Source organism: Blennius ocellaris, assembly GCF_963422515.1.
Source record: "Blennius ocellaris genome assembly, chromosome: 2".
In the NCBI taxonomy this organism is placed as follows: Eukaryota; Metazoa; Chordata; class Actinopteri; order Blenniiformes; family Blenniidae; genus Blennius; species Blennius ocellaris.
Genome location: NC_137651.1, coordinates 12,008,355 through 12,028,322, shown reverse-complemented (window position 1 = coordinate 12,028,322; position 19,968 = coordinate 12,008,355). Strand labels below are relative to the sequence as shown.

At 42.4% G+C, this 19,968-nt stretch overlaps 2 protein-coding genes across 2 annotated transcripts in view; one reads left to right on the top strand and one right to left on the bottom strand.

Annotated features, from left to right (window-relative positions):
- The first annotated feature begins 11,555 nt into the window (after positions 1-11,555).
- On the top strand, positions 11,556-13,339 carry c15h3orf80 (chromosome 15 C3orf80 homolog). The gene has a single exon (XM_080512639.1). The coding sequence runs from the start codon at positions 11,690-11,692 to the stop codon at positions 12,389-12,391; it is 702 nt and encodes a 233-aa protein (XP_080368765.1). The 5' UTR covers positions 11,556-11,689; the 3' UTR covers positions 12,392-13,339.
- A 2,428-nt stretch (positions 13,340-15,767) lies between these two features.
- ift80 (intraflagellar transport 80 homolog (Chlamydomonas)) overlaps positions 15,768-19,968 on the bottom strand; it is a 34,164-nt gene continuing 29,963 nt past the window's right edge. The window contains exons 14-18 of the mRNA XM_080512447.1: positions 19,788-19,959; positions 17,311-17,400; positions 16,964-17,136; positions 16,648-16,771; positions 15,768-16,340 (exon numbers count right to left, since the gene is read on the bottom strand). Coding sequence (XP_080368573.1) covers positions 16,230-16,340; positions 16,648-16,771; positions 16,964-17,136; positions 17,311-17,400; positions 19,788-19,959 — 670 coding nt within the window. The 3' untranslated portion in view covers positions 15,768-16,229. The remainder of the gene's footprint in view (positions 16,341-16,647; positions 16,772-16,963; positions 17,137-17,310; positions 17,401-19,787; positions 19,960-19,968) is intronic.

The window sequence follows — 19,968 nt, the reverse complement described above, 5'->3', positions numbered from 1 at the left end:
GCGGGGACATTATCCAAGCCTCAGAGTCTAAAGGGAGAGATCAGCTCCTCTGAGCAAGAGGAGACAGCGCAGCATCAGAGTCTGTGGTGAGACGATATCCCCAATACCTCAGGAAACCAGAGGAGATAGAGGAAGAGAGGAGGAGGGGGAGCTGGGAGGAGAGGGGGACAGGGAAGGTCAGCCAGTAAGACGATGGGAAATATTGAAAGACAAGAGGAATATTAATAGAAAATGTAAAATTAAGAGAGGTGGATGCTTGGTATTTTACTTTTTAGAACACAGACTATTTTGAGCTTGAGCCCCAAAACTAAAGACATGTGGCTTTAACACCTTTTATTACATACAGGAAATAATGTTGAGGTCAAGTTGATAATTATGTTTCTTTGTTTTTTTAATTAAATTATTAAAAATGACGTTAAAAAAAAAGTATTGTGCTTTCACTAAAATACACATTTAGAATTGGATGTATTATGTAATGGTGACAAATCGAGATGATAAAACAAACTTGGCGCAAAACTGTATTAGTAACAGGTGCAACTGTTTCAGACGGTACAGAAAAGCATCGGGCCGCGACAAGTATCAGGGATGTTTGATGATTCAGCAATATTCACAGTCTACTTACACAGAATTGTCATTATTATATTGTTTTTGCATCAATATGTGCAGACGTATGTGAAATATATTCAACAAACAACAGAGGAGTACATGAAGTAATGGGAAATAAATCAGAATATATACATATATATATATATATATATATATACACACATATATATACACACATATATACATATATATATATATATATATATATATATATACACATATATATAAAGACTTATGAAACCTTTCTAATTAAAAGTGTCTAACTCACACCAGACAAATTCAACTTATTATTGTCCATGAATCCCAGCAGTTATAATATTTAATGATTTGGAAAAAACAATAGAAAGTGTATCTGGGATGAGGCGAAGCGTTGTGGCGAGAGTTTGGGCGGATTGGAGCGTTTACAGCTCTGTGAGAGGGAGCATATCCTCCCACATCTTGAGTATCGACTATTCTCCTTTGAGATTTGACTCAACTTGACAGGAGACCAAATGCTAAAGTCTTAACTTCAGACAGATTAATATTTAATAAGATGGAGAGTCCACAGTTATAACTGATTGTTCGAACTTTAAACATCAAGTACAGGCCTTGAAATGTTGGCAAAGTGTAACAGTGAAAAGTCACACAGCACACAATGTGAGAGGATGAGCATCGAAAAGCTGAGATCTGTCACGAACAGCGTCTCACGCGAACACCACTGGTCCAAGAAACTGTATCTGTTATCCATCTTGAACACCATAAACATGTACATGTCCATGGAGCTGCTGTGATGCCTAAATTTCCCCTGTGAGGGATGAACAAAGTTTTATTTTCTCTTCAGAATACCAACTCACTTCACTTCAGATTTTTTTTACACAGCGCCAATTGCAACCTATACTTTCAGGATACTTTTGCACACAAAAAAAGAAACCTCAAAAATCCCACATGAGCAAGCCGTGACAATGGAAAGAAAACTGTCACGAGCCAGACTCGGAGGTGGCAGCTTGTTTTCTGCAGAGGTCCTCTGGAGGCCTTCTGGTGTCACTCCCTATAAGTGTTCACAAATTTATATGGAAATAAATAAATGTTGTCAGATTCGTTTTTTTATTTATTTGTTTGCAGATCAGACTCATTTTCAAAAGAAGCTTCACCTTGTTGCTAGAAAGCTTAAAGAAGACATAAAACAATAACTAAAATTGCTCCTGAAAAGGTAAAACAGCTCAAAATGCTAATATGGCTAAAACCACTAGAAACAGTAAAAATGAAATAGTCCAAATAGCTAAAATTGCTAGAAACAGCTAAAACAAACAAACACACTAAAACAACTGCAAGCGCAGATGACCAAACCACTGAAATGGCTAAAATTGATAAATAGGTATAACAACCCCACACACTACAAAATGTGAAATAGAAAAATACAGACACACATATTAAGATAAGCCTTTATTGATCTCACAATGGAGAAATGTACTTGTTACATTCAGCTCTTAAGGACACTCATGAGTAGGAAAGACAAGAAATGTGCGAACAGTTATATAAGAATAGAGGTATCTTATATACAATGACTATCAAGAACTCTAAGGGCCAAAAGTATTTACAGCAAAAAGTAATAATAAATAAAATAAAATAGGACTAAAATTTAAAAAAATAATATAAAAATCACAAACTATAATAAAGTATAATAAGTTCTAAGGGGAGCAAAGTATACAGTAATATGAAATACAAGGAAATTAAACTATGATGGGGGGGGGGGGGGGGCAAAGTGTAGAATAAAAGTACAATAAACATACTATAGTAAAAATAACACCAGTGTTGGCAGTGCATAATTATTCTCACTTAAAAGATTTCTGCCCCATCCATTTGGATTGAAATCTTGATGTTGGCACAAAACAATATATATATATATATATATATATATATTTTTTTTTTTTTTTAAAGAAAAGTTTGCTCTCAAATGCAAAGTGAAAAATACAACTACAGTTGCTAACCTGCTTTGAGAAGCTAAATAGTGAGAAGCGCTGCATCATTTTGACCAGATGGTGGCGCTAAAGAAAAAGCTGGGGCTGGACCACTTCTTCCCTGAGAGGAAGCTATTGAAATTTAGGGGAACATTAGAAGGTCATCAAAGTCAGTAGGAAACATCATCACCGTGAAATGTCTGAAATAAAGCTCTGAGTTGAAGGTTTGAGGGGTTTTCCTGAGGAATGGGAGTATTTACCTGGTGGTGGCGCTAGAAGAGCAGTCGGAGGAAGTGGGATTCATCTAAAAAGGGACTGAACATCAAATATCCCAACAAGATGACTAGAAATCATTAATTTGACCAAGTTTAGTTTTTATTTTGGGGGGAAAAAACTGGCACATTGTTTGGTTCACTTAAATTCAGGTTACTGAAACGTGATGCTTCGTGTAATGTGTGTTCGAAACAACAAGTGTATATTTTTTAATTTTTTAATTTTTATATTTACATATTCTATTTTTGTGCTCTTTTTTGCTGTTGTTTAGATATTGACATATGTTTACATATTTTAATTCCTTAGATTTATAAGTTCTGCACCTTTTACCTTGAGCTGTTGTAAGTTTGTGTTTCCCCCTGGGGAGGAATAAAGCTCTCTACACTCTTTTCTAGACTTACAGGCCAAGTGTAAATGCTCTGAAACCTTGACCTGGACTAAATCTGAAAGACTTAAAAAAAACCCAACAACAACAAAAAAAACACTGGAAATAATACTGTTTTAAATCTGTAACGTGTTGTAATCATAAAAGGCTGAGCCGAGGTATATTTTTGAAAAACACAGGTATTGAGAAATGTCTGACTTTCCCCCCTCTGTGGCTCCGTTAAAACACTGTTTCATTGTGTGTATGTGTGAGTGCGTGCGTGCGTGCGTGCGTGCGTGCGTGCGTGTGTGTGTGTGTGTGTGTGTGCGTGCGCGTGTGCGTGTGCGTGTGCGTGTGCGTGTGCGTGCGTGCGTGCGTGCGTGTGTGTGTGTGTGTGTGTGTGTGTGTGTGTGTGTGTGTGTGTGTGATGACAAGGCCTTTTTTTAATATATATATATATATATATCACCAACCTGTTTGGATACGATGATGTCACGCACCCTAGAGGGTTAATACGAGCCCTCGTTGTGCACACTCATTATCCATCATGCAGAGTCACACACACATGCACAACACATAAAGGTACTACGTCAGGGAGGAGGGAAACTCATACCTCGGTGTTCCAAACCGCCGCTTTATAACATACATGTATTCAGCCACACACTGTGAAACACACAAAGGGTGTCCCCTTACTATCCCTTCCTCCGGAGATGAGGAACGCCGTATCCTTTCAGTTTCAATGGGCCATTTTGCCATCAGGGCTGAGTTATCACTGGAAAGATCCGCTGCAACAAAGGAGCCGTGGCTGCGGCGACCCTGCAAGGAGAAGCTGCAGGGAGGTGAGCAGGTACAAAGAGAGCCACGGCTTTGCATTAAGAGAGAGAGAGAGAGAGAGAGAGAGAGAGAGAGAGAGAGAGAGAGAGAAGCTCTGGGAATCATCACAGATGTCAGGAGTCACCTCAGTCCACCCTGTGCAACGATCCTGTAATGGACGGGCAGAGAAGTTGGCAGTTCTCTCATGATTTTTCATGAGCGATCAATATAGGATAACCTCTATATAAGAAAGCATAAAAGCAAAAAGCAAGTGCAGTGCCGCTGAAGAGATTCAGAGCTGTGGAAAAAAAACAAGAAAAAAAACCAAGAGGAAATGCTTCACAAAGTGCAACTTCATTTAAAAGGAGAACTCCTGAACTTGAAGCAAATGCTTGAGGCTGAATCTGTGACTCACTCACTCTGACCCCCGCCCCCCCACCCCCCACCCCCCACCCCCCACCCTTCTGATTTAAATTTAATTACCTGTTATTCATATATACTTTATATGGACTTTTGTTGTTTTTCCACTATCACCTCATTTCGCCATTACCATCCTCGCAGTTTTTTTTCTTTCCTCTTCCTTGGGTGAGGGATGTTTTATGAGTCCCTGGAGTATTTTCATCTCACCCACACAGTTTACACTTCTTTGTTCTCTATTTTCAGTGTGCTGTGATTTAGATGAGAAAATAAACTGAGGTCCCACTGAAATTACTGTTCCTGTCACATTTACCCAAAATGTACGACATTAACTACAACAACACAGTTGTCTCTCGTATCTGAAGAGCTGCTTGACTTAATGTCTCTTTATTACCGCTGCAGACATGGGGGACATATTTCAAAAATATAGACACGCCAAGTCTTTGCAGTATAGTTTTATAGATGGTGCAGTGAAGGAGGTGGGAGATGACTGCGATAACAGAACTCCGGTAAAATGGTTATAATCTCAGCTTTCGGCTGTCTACTAGCAAACATAATAATGTACAGATACATATAAGTATCTGAACTTAATTGGATTTTCGTTATCATTCCTGTCCCGTTTCCGAGACTCCACAAAATCACTTTTTTTTTTTTAATCTCTGCAATTGTCATTAAACATGAAAGTTAGATCAGTCAGTAACTGCGACTGTGAGAGGTCGAGGTTCATGGATAATCAAGGCCAGTCTGAATATTCTGAGCAAAACCACCAAAATATAACTAATTTAGATGGTAGGAGTCGGTGTGATCAGTCCGAACGACACGTTCAAGCGCCACTGAGATGAGTTCACGTCATGCCACGCTAACAAATGGGTCCAAGCCAAAGTGATTTGACTATTATTCTTTCTTAAAGGCTTGATAATCCAAACACAACTTTTGTTTTACATCATGCAGACTGTATGTTTTCTAAGATGTGAGGTACATCTGTCCTTCATCTTGTTAGTGTTTGGATTTGACACCTACACAGTTTTGCCCGGGAGTCTTGACAATCTTGTTCCTGCCTTCATCAGAGGGGAACGGCTTAAAGTGTTGTGTATTTTCAAATATTAACAGATTTCCTGCCTCTGGGCAACCATAAAACTGGATGGTGGGAAGTAACTGAGGCATGTAGGCAATAATTTAGCGAACATGGAAGAGAAGAAGTTAGTCTGCGCGGTCTCCAGGGAACTTGGTTGTGAGTTTTTCACTTGACTGGACCTTACATTGGTTTATACCCAGCATCTGTGTGTGTGTGGGGGGGGGGGGGGGGGGGGGGGGGGGGGCAACATATTTTTTGGTTTATATTGTAAAATATTTCTCATCACACTGTATAATGTGTGTTGTTTGTAGGCCTTGCTATCTATACTGCTGTCTTGCTATGTTCGTACTGTATTTTCAGCATTTCCCCGGGGAACTCGGAGTGTTCGGGGGGCCACAGAAGGATGAGCACCGGGATGTGACGTGGGCGTTTGGTGAGAGTGATGGAGCTGAAAGCCACAGTCTAGTCACCTTCTGAGCCCCCCCACCCCCCACCCCCCCACCCCCCGCCTACAACCTCCCTTTTCACTGTGACTCAGTCCTTTAGTGCGGAGGCAGGGAGGGTCAAAGAAATCCCCTGCCTCCACCCCGCTCAAAACACGTGGAATGGGAAAAACTTCATCCTATATTTAACCTCCAGGTGTCCGTCTGCTGTCTGTATACATGCGAGGGACCAGCAAGTGCGTCATCTGCAGCTGGGTGGTAGATGGGTTATCTTATTGGGAAAATTAGACTGGACCTTGTTCCTGGGAGATTAGCGGGGTTGGAAAAGCTGTGTGTCAGCCACCTAATACTTCACAGTCATTCTCCCTCTCATGAGAACTTCCACCAATCTGATGCTGAACATGTGTGATTTAGATTCAAGTGAAATGTTGCGAGAGAAAAGAGCCAAGATGACTAGAATTGTCAAGAGGAGGGTGAACAACTTCAGCGTTTTGAGGAATAAAGTAGCTTTTCTAAATGACCACTTTGATTAATGCACACGGAGAACAGTCCTGTGATGATCGCTGTGTCTGCGGAGGAGCAGTATTCTGAAAAATTGAAATACAGTATTGCAGTGAAGCAGTGTCTTTGTTTAAACAGAAAGCAACTGTGCTGAGTCAAATCACTTACTGCTGTTTCCCCTCAAACCTGGCGAAATGATAGCAGTCGATTATGGCGGACGATCATCACAAGAGCAACCTTATACAGTTATTCATATAAAGTCAAAAAGTCCAGCTCAGCACAACCCTTCCAATCATCTGATTTATTAAGAGTGCTGAGTGTAATTCCCAGTGGACTGAAAAGGGATTTTACCCCTCTCTCTCCGGTCGAGGATTTTCTGGCCTCTTAGAGGAGTTTTTTTTTTTTTTTAAGCCTTTCTCCTCAAAGCAAGCCTGGATTTTGATTCATCTCCACGCCAAAAGCTACAGAGGACTTGGAAAATAAGCCACATCATGGTAACAGGCGCACACTTTCTCTAAAACACATTTGCTTGTGAGAGGTTACCACATACAATGCTTGTTCAGAGAGCATATCATTGAGACAGCGCAGTGTATCCGGGTACTTGAGCTGCACAACCCGTACGCACTTTCATTTGTCTTTATCACATTTCATCATGTGAAACAAAAACAAAACAAAAAACAAAAAAATAAATCCTTGAAACTTTACAAAGACACCCACACAAACAAACTAAAACATAAATACAGTTGCCACACACACACACACACAGCACACATACACAGCCTGTACACTTTAAGACCTCCGAGCCAGCAGAGCGATAAGATTAGAGGAAGTATGTGGTGTGAAATAGCTGTGGTGTGGGACTTTCTAGATTCACGCAATCTGCCCTGACTGCAGGCCCTGCTTTTTATTAAGAGTTCAGACTGATGGGAATACACAGACGCTGATGACACCCACACATGCATCCTGCACGGATACAGCATTCATAAACTCACACACTAAACAAATCAACCTTATGTATCAATCCACTATTGTCTGCAAACTGAGACACAGCTATTTTTATTCATACTTTTTATAAAAAGTGATTTATTTATTTATTTATTTTTTGCATAATGCCCGTCTGGAAATCCCTCACTGCTGATGCAGTCGTATACCAGACTAAAGGACAGTACACCATATGCAGAAAGCACCCTGTTTCCTTAAATACTTTGGGAAAACAGGCCGTAGAGCTGGAGCTGGACCCAGGGCAGTAACCCTGAGGTTGTGACTTTTGCACCGGAGCAAACAAAGCAAAACCCAGAACCATCAGTGGGTCCATTAACAAAGCCAGAGGCCTGACAAGGCTCTCTTTGTTTCATAATTAATGCAAACGTGATAACCGTGACATTGACTGTTGGGCGGGCTGTACATCAACATCTCCGACACATGAAAATGAACGCTACCATTCATCATTACACGGGGCTAATGGACCCCATAAGACTGAATTATTAAGCACAACACAAGAGACCTTTGTGCTGGATTAATGGAAGCATGCGGCACAGCACATTTATTACAGAGATACACTATAGTCCGTGTTTTATCACTTTAATTGTTGGCCATACAGGAGGCTGAAACTTCCAATTATTGTGTAAGTTAAAGCAACAGGAGCAAAGCTGCCTTTGTGTGGTTGGTGTTAACAGATTTGTTGTGCATAAACTTCTTACTGTCTCCACACTCCTCTCTCTCTGTCATGTTTTACATCCATCTTCGATGTTTCTGCCTCTGTGCACGGCAAAGACTGACGTCTCACGGCAGAAACGGCTTCATCTAAATATGCTCTGCAGCAAGAAAGAGAAGAATCTATATTTTAAGTTTCTTGCGTTATATCAGGGGTCTCTTTTATTAGTTTGATGTTCTTGCTGAAAGCTGCTCCAGGATAGACACATAATAGAAAAGGAAAGGAAAGGGAGTGTAAAGAGAAGATTTATTCATTATTCAATCAATCTACTCATACCAGAGCAGCACTTTGTGGTGGATTTCAGGGAAGGGGGTGGGGGTGGGGGTTACAAATAGAGCTGAAGAGGAGAAATAGTGAGAAAATAAAGTACATAGAAAAAAGAATTGATTGAATGATATCACGTTATGTCATCAAATCTTTGACCAGGAAAACGCTAACTAAATCATGCCATTTATTCCAGTGAGAACACATGAAGATCTCTATAATGTTATTCCGTCATCTTCTCAAATGCTTCCTTGGGTTTGATTTGAGTGGCTACGAAGCCAAACACCCTATAGTTTTATTCTGTACTGCAGAGCAGTCCCCCCCCCCCCCCCCAGACACTTTAGAGAGCAAAAGCTGTGATCTAAAATAGCATTCATTCCCAATCCTTGTCAATACGAGCGCACTGAGGAGCAGAGTTGCTGGGAAAGTCCTCAAAACAATGGACTGAAAAGGTTTTCTGAACTCTCAGAGCCACACACACCACAAGCTATTGATTGTTTATTTGGTTAGAAGGCTGCCCAACGATCACATTTCCCTAATCGAGGCGGATTACAGAAAGAAATACGATGCTGCATAAATCAGGCTGTACGATGCTGCCCTTCTCCTGAATTTCACATCATAATGCTTCAATAATTAGATTTGGTAAACTGTGCATTAGGCCTTGTTTAGGAAAGAAAAGAACCGGACTGGGCTATTAGCGACAAACAGGAACATAAAGACGAGACGGGGTGAAACGTTAGTCTAATTCAGAAAGATATGAGTTATACAACAAAGACTTGACTGTCTGTGCCTGTCATCAATACAATCTCATTTGTTTAAAATATACACCCGGGACCCGGAGTTCAAAAACATCTAAAGAACCACACTTCTACAGTGGTCTGCTATAGCCAGGATGGCATTAGGCACATTCACACCAAACATGTTTTTTTATCAAAATGTCTGAAGTTTAGATATATATTGCATGTCAACAATAACTATCCAAAATCTAAAGAGTTCTGATGACGAAGGTTCTCATTCAATATGGTTCCCTTGGTTCAACTTGATACTCCAAACATAACTAGTTATAATTGAGGGTCCAGCAGGTCGATTCATCACTGAAATGTGATACTGAAAAGCTCCTCATTGAAATGAAACAGGAACAATTGGAGTATCTCAAATACATGAATGAACGAATGAAGAGTCTTTTCCAATTCAAAAAGGGAAGAAATCTTTCACTAAGGCAGTGGAACAGCACACAACCATGGAAGAAGCCTTTATATATCATAACTCATTGAGCTTATTACTAGCTGACTCAGTTGATCAGTTAATGCTCGGTACTTGTAGAACAGCTCAGTGAGTCGTTTGTCATTCTTGGGTGTGATCCAAGGGACAACTTTAGTGTGAATTAACACGGTGGGTGAGAAAGCCGTTGTTTCAAGCGAAGATTTAGTTTTATGGCTGCCCTCTTCAGAGCTGATGACACATGGTCCTCTCGGGTGATGCAGGACTAATGTGAATCCAGACACTCTCCTAATGGGGGGCCATTACAGTCCACACTGCAAGAACTATTCATTTTTTATGAGAGGGGTGGATCTGTTGGCACCTTATATTGGGGGGGGGGGGGGGGGGGGCATTCACCGATACTGGTTATGTGTTTGGCACTTAGAGGATTCAGTGAAGATATAGGCTTAAAGCTTGCTTCAGCTCTTTGGGGGCAATGGATCACGAAGTGGGGTCTGGGGAGTTGTAAGCATGCTTTGGAGACGATCATAAAAATGGACTGGAAGTCACTGAATTAACTTTGATTCATTTTTTTAATGTGTTTCATGAAGTGTTCCATTTTTCAACTTGGCGTGTTTTGTTTTTCCAACATACTTTGGCAACCTAATCACATGGAGTTTGTATGCTGATGTTGTGTTACCTGATAATGTAGTGGTGACCCAGAGCTTGGAGAAGCAAGATTGCGTTTGGAGGTTTGCAAGTTCAAATCCCCCCGTGTTAGTACCATGGCTTCATGAGCGAGGCCCTTGACCCTGCACTGCAGTACCACACTCCACCCAGTATGTTTATTTACTTCTGTTCAGGGGTACAAATGAAAATGATGGGTTAAATGCAGACAAGCAGTTTCCTCAACAGTATAAATAAAGTATGTGGTTGTTTTTTACAGGGATCTACAGGTTTATGCATTTCCGTGTTTCAACAGTGACTTGAAAACTTAACTATTCCATCAAAGGAAAACCAGTATGATTTTACAAGCTCAGACTAAAGCTTGAACCACACTGCCTGAGATCGAAACTCCTCTTTAAAATGCTCATGAATCACGAGGCACTGCTCCAGAGGCACTGACTCTTATGGGCAGGACAGGTCAGTTAGGGTGTGAAGTGCATGTCCTCAAATGGGACATGCAAGAGACTTGGTGGAAAATGTGCTTACATAACAATAACGTCAGAGTATTTGTGATTCTCATAATCTCATCATTGCCCCCTTGTTTTTTTTTTTTGTTTGTTTGTTTAAAAGGACCACAATGACATTTAGTTGTACAAATAGGTGCACTTTGCTGTGTCAACACTTCGTGATTTTTGATCTGTCATTACATGTTGCAGCAGTGCTTGTCGTGACCATAGTGTTAAATATTGCAGTACAATGAGGATTAGGTTCGACAAGGTGTTACAGTGAAGTACTAATGCGATCAGTAATTTTCACCCCTCTTTTTTTTTTATTCTACATGTTTATTGCAAAGAAGAAAAATCTACAGAGATCATCAGGCTCTGCACCAAACATTGCACTGACACGGGGTGGAGGAGGGTGGAGGAGTTTGTGTGTGTGTGTGGGTGGGGGGGAGGGGGGGAGGGTTGATTTGAAATAGGTGACATCACAAATCTATGGGGCAGGACAATTCAGGTAAGGCTGATCATGACAGTGTGTGTGTGTGTGTGTGTGTGTGTGTGTGTGGGGGGGGGGGGGTTGTGCCCATTTGCGTCCAAGACAATACAAGAGACCTAATGAAAACGTCTTCACGTAACAGTGATGTAAGATTATTCATGATTGTGATCACTGCTCTCTCCAGACGGTGATTCCGCTCCATATTGCCCATCATCACCGGAGCAGACAGGTCGTCCTCAACAGGGGGAGGGGAGGGGGAGCGGGGGGGCACCTGCTGTCCCGCTTGACTCTGCGTGCACCACATCTGGCGAGAAACGGAAAACCTCCCCGCAGCACCTGTGCGGACTTTTAACAGCCACGCCACACCGGGACGCGTCACGCGCAGCGGGACTATACTTCTCCGTCCCGGGAGATCCAGAGATGATGCCCCGTGTGCGGGGCGGCGGCGGCGGCGGCGGCGGCGGCGGCGGCGGCGGCGGCGGCAGGACAACGTACACCGGCACCTTCCTGTCGGCATGCCTGATCTCTGCCTGCCAAGCCGCCCGGAGCTGCGGCGGGGTCCAGTGCGGCGACAACCAGCAGTGCTGCCCGCCCCTCCTCACAGGGAACGGCAGCGCGAGCCCCGCGGTGCGCTGCTGCAAGCTCCCCATACACATCTTCTTCGACAACGTCGGCTGGTTCACGCGGAAGCTGTCCGGCATCCTGATCCTGTTGCTGCTCTTCGCCATGGGCTACTTCATCCAGCGGATCATCTGCCCGCGGCCCCGCCGACACCCGCACCACGACCGCGGCGAGGAGCCGTCGCTCTTCCACCAGGGACACGCGTCCGCGTCCGCGTCCCAGGACTCGCTCCTGGACCGGTACCCGGACCGGTACAGCCTCAGCGACGTGGCGTCCCCCAACCTGCCGGCGTACGACGAGGTGAAGTACCTGCCCACGTACGAGGAGAGCATGCAGGAGATGCACCGGGACCGGTCCGACGACAACTTGCTGTCGGAGAGCGACCGGGGCGGCGCGAGGAGGACGAGGGCGACGGCACTGGGGAGCGGGGACCAGAGACGAGATGTCCTGGAAGTACCGGCACCGCAGCACAGTCCAAGGACATCTCGGAACTCAGTCTGACGGCAGACAGACAGAAAGCAATGAAGCACTTTGCTATTTTAATATCACCAGGGTCATTTATCTTGCGGAGATAGAAACTCAAGTGCAATTACAACCCTGAATATATAGAAGAAAGGCGGAGGGAATATATGAGAATATTTAAGGGTCATAGAGGATCACTCGCCTTTTGTATGCAAATGATCGCTTGGGTGAAGTAAAGGAGATTATAAAATAAGCGAAGGCGGCTCCATTGACGCGCATTGTGCAGCGCGCAGCCAAACTGGCTCCGGTACAATCGCATTAAGTTTTACTTCAGCACCTCAATCTCAAGTGGCACCGTGAAACCGTTGCCCTGTCAAAAATGTTTCTGTCCCGTCTTACTGCTGAATCTGAACAATCTCCTGATATTTGATGTATTCTTCATTGGATTTACATTCAAAAGTGTTTCTAGCAGTACATCTAAAGTGTGGAGTGAAGAGTGGATGGGGCTTTGTGAGGCTGGTTTCTGCTAATGTATATCCTAATGGCATGAGAGCAATATTATATTCAAATGCACTTGGTTCACTGGGAGTGGATGAATGATCACCTGAGCAAAGGAAGTAATGTCTCCTGCGAGAGAAGCTGCAGCAGAGCCTCTCTGCCTGTGGTGTTTCCAAGTTTTGAAAAAAAAAAAAAGGGGTAAAGAAAACGCCCCCAAAAAAGTGGAGATTAGAGCTGGCATGCTGATGTGGGTCAAACTGCCGAGAAACAAAGTTGGATTTTAATGATAGCATATCAGAAAAAGATCACAACTCCAGCCCCAAGCAGAGCTGAGCTTGAACCCAGCAAAGGACAAAAGGTCATCCAGAAGAAAGAGTTCAATAATGTGTCAATCCTGGTAGAGTTAGAAGAAACAGACTGGAAAACATCTTCCAACAACACTTTCAAATATATTTGATGACCATAACTGTAATAATGAAACTGTGCAAATAAAAGAAGAGTTGTCTTTTAAACTGTAACAAAATGAAGGTTCACCATGTAAATCAGATTTTTTTTTTTTTTTTTTTTTTGGGGGGGGGGGGTAGATAATTATTCCACATTACTTGACATTGAAATTTATGAGAAGTCAAATCAGCACCAGTTGTCATATCCCAGAGAGGGAACACAACACACAAAAACACAATCAACGCAGAGACAATCTCCATAAAAGCTGTATGTGTGACGTTTTGTGATGCAACACACTGGTATACCAATCCGCCACTAAAACCTCAAAATTACACAGATGTTACATTTTTAGTGGCCAAGTTGATTTCTTCTTGAAAAAAAAAATGATTCAGTGAAGCAATCAATCACTTTGAGAAAATGATTGCCAAGATCTCTTTTGTTAAATAACTTAAACAAAGAGAATTGTTTATTCTTCTTTCTTGGGTGGAATTAAATGACCTCCACTGTGGTTACCTGCCTACAAAAAGAAAGTCTAATAACTTCTTGAGGACAAAAGACAAACAATTCACAATACACTGATTCCCCCCCCCCCATGTTCAACAATAAGCTGTTCAAATATAACAGAAGAACTGTCAATTATCTGCAAAACTCAGATTTACAATCAGGGACCATCAGATCATCTTACGCTCCTGACTTAAGAGTCTGAATGTGATTGTGGTGGCTTGTGTAATCTAATACCACCAGGCTCTGATGGCAGAGCCAGTGGTTATCACTGATGGCTTTCTGTTCCACAGGAGAAATTGCGGGTGGGTGCAGTTAGCACTTAAAAGCATTTAGCCCGCGGCGAAAGCCCACTGATGGACCTATGAGGGGGAGAACATGACCCCAACATACACAATGTCGTGGATCAGCCCTGCAAAAACAATGACGTGAGAATGTTGTGCTCCATCGCCTCTTTCTTGGTCACTACGAGTCATTGTCTAGTCGCTGGCATGTGTAAGATGGGCTTCCACTTGAATGCATGTTAGAAAGATCAAATGTACAGTACAGACTCACAATGTACCACAGAAACAGAAAGAAAACAAAGCTGCAGATTGCATTGGCTGAAACTATCGATTTTGATCCAGTTCATCTGCTGATCTTGTTATTCTATTGCTCTGCAGAAGCAATAGAAGAGATAAACTACAAAGGTCAAATCAATAAGCATTATCCTCCTCATTAATTGCACATCATATCCAGGAAGTGTATTTTGGAGGGAGCGGTATTGCTGGGCTATCAATTTATTATAGAAGAACTTGCTAGTCATTGAACGTGGAACTGCAGTTTTGTGGTTTCATAAAGAGCACTCTTTTCATTTTTGCAATAGTATTTAGTTTCAAAGAGTGTGAAATTATGACACAAACTGATCCAAGTCCAGAGTCTCGTCTGAATTTGACGTCGTTGAACTACATTCATGGGAGTCAATATTGTTGCATGAGATGCTGAATGGAGAAAGAATATGCAATACAGGTTGCAATAAATACAAGCCCAAATCAGACGATATTTTCCATGAAATGCCAAATTATTTGACGTTCAAGACCTCAAATGGTGTTTATATTTAATGGTGAATAAAATCTAGGTTTCTGAAAATTGCAAACCAACTGCTTTCCGTTTTCATTTAGATTTTACACATTGTGTCATTCTTTTAGGAACAGCTGTCCAAAGTTTCTCGCCACTACAAGAGTTTTGGTGACATTACCAATATTCTGAATCAAATGTGCTCTATAGTTTAAAACACACTCACACACAAATGCTCCATTTGTTACATACGAGGGGCCACGCTCTTAGTGGTAATGCATGTGAAACCTGACTCCTTGCTGATCAAGTCTTTTCACAGACTCACACGGTTTTATCTGTGAGGCAGTAAGTAAGTTCAGAAAGCTCGCAAGCAGAAGAGCAGAATGAGAGACAAGCCCCCCCCCCCCAGAGGGACTTACACATATATGTTAAGAAGGCGCAGGGAAAATAAAGAAACAAGACGACAGACTCTACAAAGATTTTCATTCCTCGAGCCTCTCCTCTGATGTTTGAGCATTTGTGGGCACTCACAGTTTCCTGCGTTATGCTGATCACCGTTTAGCGTATTTATCAGCACCGTGTTGATATGGTCTAGAAGCCGTTTCTGGAGACCAATCTTCTCTCAGCCAGGCCACTAAAAGAGATGGATAGGCTATAACGGCTCGCTGATGCACTGGCCTTCTGCCAACCAGGGGGTGGAGCTCCACTGCAAGCGGTGGGTTTCACACCTCAGCAGAAAAGGAAATACAAGAATAATTCAAAGAAAAGCCCTACTGTAGATATATTGGACGATAAAACACCCAGAAATATCTTCTGGGTGTATATGCATAGCTGAAAAAATATCTCAAGAAACCAGTGAATCATCAAGGGATTGCAAAAAAGAGAGAAAGCAAAGAAGGGAATTGGGATGAATATACTTGGTACAGTGGCATATTTTATTAACAGAGAACTTTTCTAGTATTTACAGAAGGTAACAGCTGAATGTGTGAAGTGTAAAAATATATTTCATAAAAACAAAAATGACAAGGAAGGAAGAAAGCACACATTTGAAAATGACCAAACAAGATCAAGAAGGATTGAAATTCAATTTGAAATAAGTCACTATATACATATTTATTGTTGCTGAGAGATTCATTGTATTATCATCTGTGCAGTTGCAGCAATGTATTCTGTTGTGCTGATGTTTCGTGTGTCGTGCTTAGAGGCGTGTCACAGTAGGGTACAAGAGTGTCGGGCTTGGAGTTTCCGTGTTACTCCCATAGTCCAAAAACAGGACGTGTGTTAGTGCCTTTAAATTGACCACACAGTACGCTGTGAAGGCGAGTGTTTTGGTTGTCTGTCCAAACTGTCTAAAGTAAAAAAAAAAAAATTAAAAAAATTAACGCCGTGAGGCCATGCTGCTTCTCACAGAGGCATTCGCGGCTTTCTCTCTCTCTTTGGACAACTCCATCTCAATCTTTGCCTGGATTTTTTCCCAGTTTACTTCAACCTGGAAAAAATGATGCAAAAAAAAAAAAAAAAAGTGACATGAAATTAGATTGCATGAGATGAGCTACATGGCTTTACTGTTTTACATCAACACATCACTAGGCAATAGGGTCTACTCTCTATTTAACATTAATTTGTTTATTTGAAAGCTCTTTTTTTCTCCAACAGGCAGTGAACAGAGTGTGCAAGCAGTGTATAAAGAACTAATATCCTCTGGGAATAATTAGAAATAGACATGACTGAGCCAGTGTCCAGTGTGGTCACTGTCTACATCATACAGTGTGGTGAGGCAGGCTGCAGTAACTTACCCCTTCAGAGTACTGCAGGAATCTCTTATTGGTCTCTTTCCTGCCAAATCCTTGTAGAAATTTCTCTCTATAGGCGAGTACAGTGTCCACATGGGTCTTGTGCTTAACTGCGAGTTCCAGTGCCCTGGACACAAAATAACAAGCTGTAGATGAGCGCACATGTTGTGCAAACAAACATACATCACCCCGACTCTCTCTACCCTAAATTTAGATCTACTCTTAAAGATAAAACTTAGGAGGTTTAGGGGGGAAAAAATGTGACCCTATTGACCTTCTACTTCACACTGGACCTTTATACAAACAAACTGAATTGTACCTCTCCCAGTTGAAAAGGTCAATGTTGACTTGTATGGCCTGGTACATGAGACCGGCTTGTAAGAGAGTGGCCTCAGCCTCCTGGGTCTGACCACTGAACATCAGCATGTGGGCCAAAGACGACTCCTTCGAGGGCTGTTCCCTTATAAAGTCGATGTACTGCACTCGACCTAACTAAAAGAGAGAAAGACAGATGATTATGCAGGTGTAACAAGCAATATAATATTGTGATATATAATATAAACAACATATAAATATTGCTATAATCTCAAATCTTTAAAACGCGTCTGTGCAAACAAGACCTGTACAACCTGCTGAGCTGAATTTGCCCCGTACCGATGTTCTTACCTCTCCGATGGCGGCATAGGCCATCTCCGCTGTGTTGAGCTCCCGATTGGCCATCGCCATTCCAGCAAGACACGCCCACAAAGACTGGTCCTATAGATATAAAGGAGACCGATCACGTTCAGATAGAATAACCTTTCACTTCAGTTTTGCTGTGCGCTAACCAGGTCACCGACATGTAATTACTATAACGGCTGTAAGAAGTTTACGCCTCAGAGCGACAACGATCCCAGTTCGAGTCTGGGTTGTGCTCGGGGCCATTTATGTGTGAAGTTTGCAAGTTCTCCCTGTGCGTGCAAGGTTTTTTTTGTGACTCCAAATAGCCCATGTGTGTGAAGGTGAGTGTGTTTGAATTGTGTGAATGATCCTGGGAGTTCTGTCTTTGCCCATAGTCAGCTGGGATCGGCTGCAGGGTTGATATTAATGTCTGTCCGGACTCATATATTATATGTAACGAAGATTGTAAGGGCAGGCTATCAAAAAAGAAAAAAAAAAGTGTACGACGATGCATTCAAAAGCTGGTGGAAACACAAGGTCACTACGACTTGGACTTGTGACCTTCTGACTCTAAAATCCAATGAATTAATGAACGAGAGAGAGTAAACATGTGCCGTACTTTTCTATATACTCGTATAGTAATGAGACAGATGCATAAACGACTCCAAAACACAATGGAGGCATTGTGTTTTGGGGTCGCTAGATGGCATAGCCAATCATCAATTGGTGAATGTTTCCTATCATTTTATAACAGGAAGAAATAGAAAATGTCTGACTGAATAGCAATTTCATTATGTCGTCGGCAGAACAGACTGACGAAGCAGATTAGGAATTATCGTTTTGCTTTCTGTGCTCGTTTTTAACAATCCAAACGAAAACTAATCTGAGGCTACCTGATGAGCGATTACTATTGTACACCTGTTGCTCATGTTACAGAAAAGATATGAGAAAGACCCAGCATGCAACTCATTAGTGTTCCTGATTCTGATTATCCTTTCAGACCGAAGCACCTCACCTCTGACACCAACCGAGTGATGCAAGGAAGAACTTATGACCCCCTTAGTGCCATCCACTCAGACAAAATGCTCATGCTTAGAAAAAAGTGTAATTATTCCAAGTATACTTAGGATGGAGTATTCATCGAAGTTTTCGACGCGTATGCAGTGGATAATGGTTAGCAGTCTGGCTCCATACCGAGAACGCCCCCGGTTGAAGTCTGGTCTTGGATTTTTTTCTATGTGGAGTTTGCATGTTCTCCTAGTACATGTGTGATTTTTCTCAGGGTATTCTCATTTCCCCACAGGGGAGATAATGGACAGTTGGATGGATCTGTGCGTGTTCTCACATTAAGTCAAGATGAATGACACAGAATTTGAAAAAAAAGAGACTCACCTGTTTATCAACGTAAACAAATGTGTCACCACTTTTCTTCTTCTTTTTTTTTTTTTTTGCAGTTACAATAATTAAATTGAAGCCCTGACCACTAATTGGCCAACAGCGGAGCAAAATGCACTTCAGAGTCACCGCTCTGTAATTCCCCCTTTAATCAGTGTCATCACGTAGACAAACAGCCCTAATTGGAAACAATTCCTGGAACCAACTAAATAACACTGACGGGCATTGCCTGAAGGCACAGACATGACAGAACCTGCACGGCTGTGGTTGAAGTCTGTTTTTGGGGTGTTGTATTACAACTAAATTACAAATATAATTCACTTCATGCAATGTCTGTACATACAACAGTTAACGGTGACATGTAACATATTATATCAGGTAAGATCTCACTGACGGAAACAACAGTAATTCTGGGAAACAACCACCAAACTCTTACCAGAAGCGGGGGGGGGGGGGGGGGGGTGTTTAAGGAGAATGCTTTTAAAACTAGTGCCTCTATGCATCCCTTTTGTTCAGGCCATCTCTCGCGACTTGTCCATTTCTCCAGTGCTGTGGTTACTGCATCACTGCCCAGGCAAAGGTTCAGTGTGCGTCAGTGTCGAAGTTTGGAGCGTCTCGATTGGCGTACAGCACAATGTGCATTTATGAGTGAGGTCTGGGGTGGGGTGGGGTGGGGTGGGGTGGGGGGGTTAATCCGGTAAATGGTGTCACCAGGCTAATTGAAGGCTAATTAAAGCCTGCTGGTCTGGTCCCATAAAACTGTCTACTACCTTCTTATTTCACCCCTCCCTGCCATACATAACATCGACGCTTGCATGTGACACGCACCGCAGGAGCTTGAACTGTACTCGTGCAACCGGCTGCAGGATATTTCACACTTTCCTGAGGCTAACTGCACACAAATGCAACGTAAAAGTACTAAAAAAGGAGAGCACAATGGGATTGTGTTTACAAAGACCATAACCAGATGGAGAGATAGAGCGAAAGAAAAAAAAAATGGATGTTGCAGCAATGAAAGCTCAGGTCAACGTTAACATTTCTTCAATGAGTTATTCGCACATTGTAACAGAGACTTGATGGTATCTTACTTTAGCAAAGCGACAAAGACGTAGTGCATCCTCCCAGCGTGCAGAGGTGCTGTACTCGTGCAGGAGAGCAGGGTACGGGGGCACGCTGCTGTAAACCAGCGACCCGTCTCCTTGGCGCAACGTCACCTTGCTATCAACGTAGCTCAGAATGTGGGGGGCACGACTGAACTCACTACGTGAA

Excerpts from the sequence above, each read along its gene's own strand:
- c15h3orf80 (XM_080512639.1), top strand. The coding sequence starts at position 11,690 with ATGATGCCCCGTGTGCGGGGCGGCGGCGGCGGCGGCGGCGGCGGCGGC.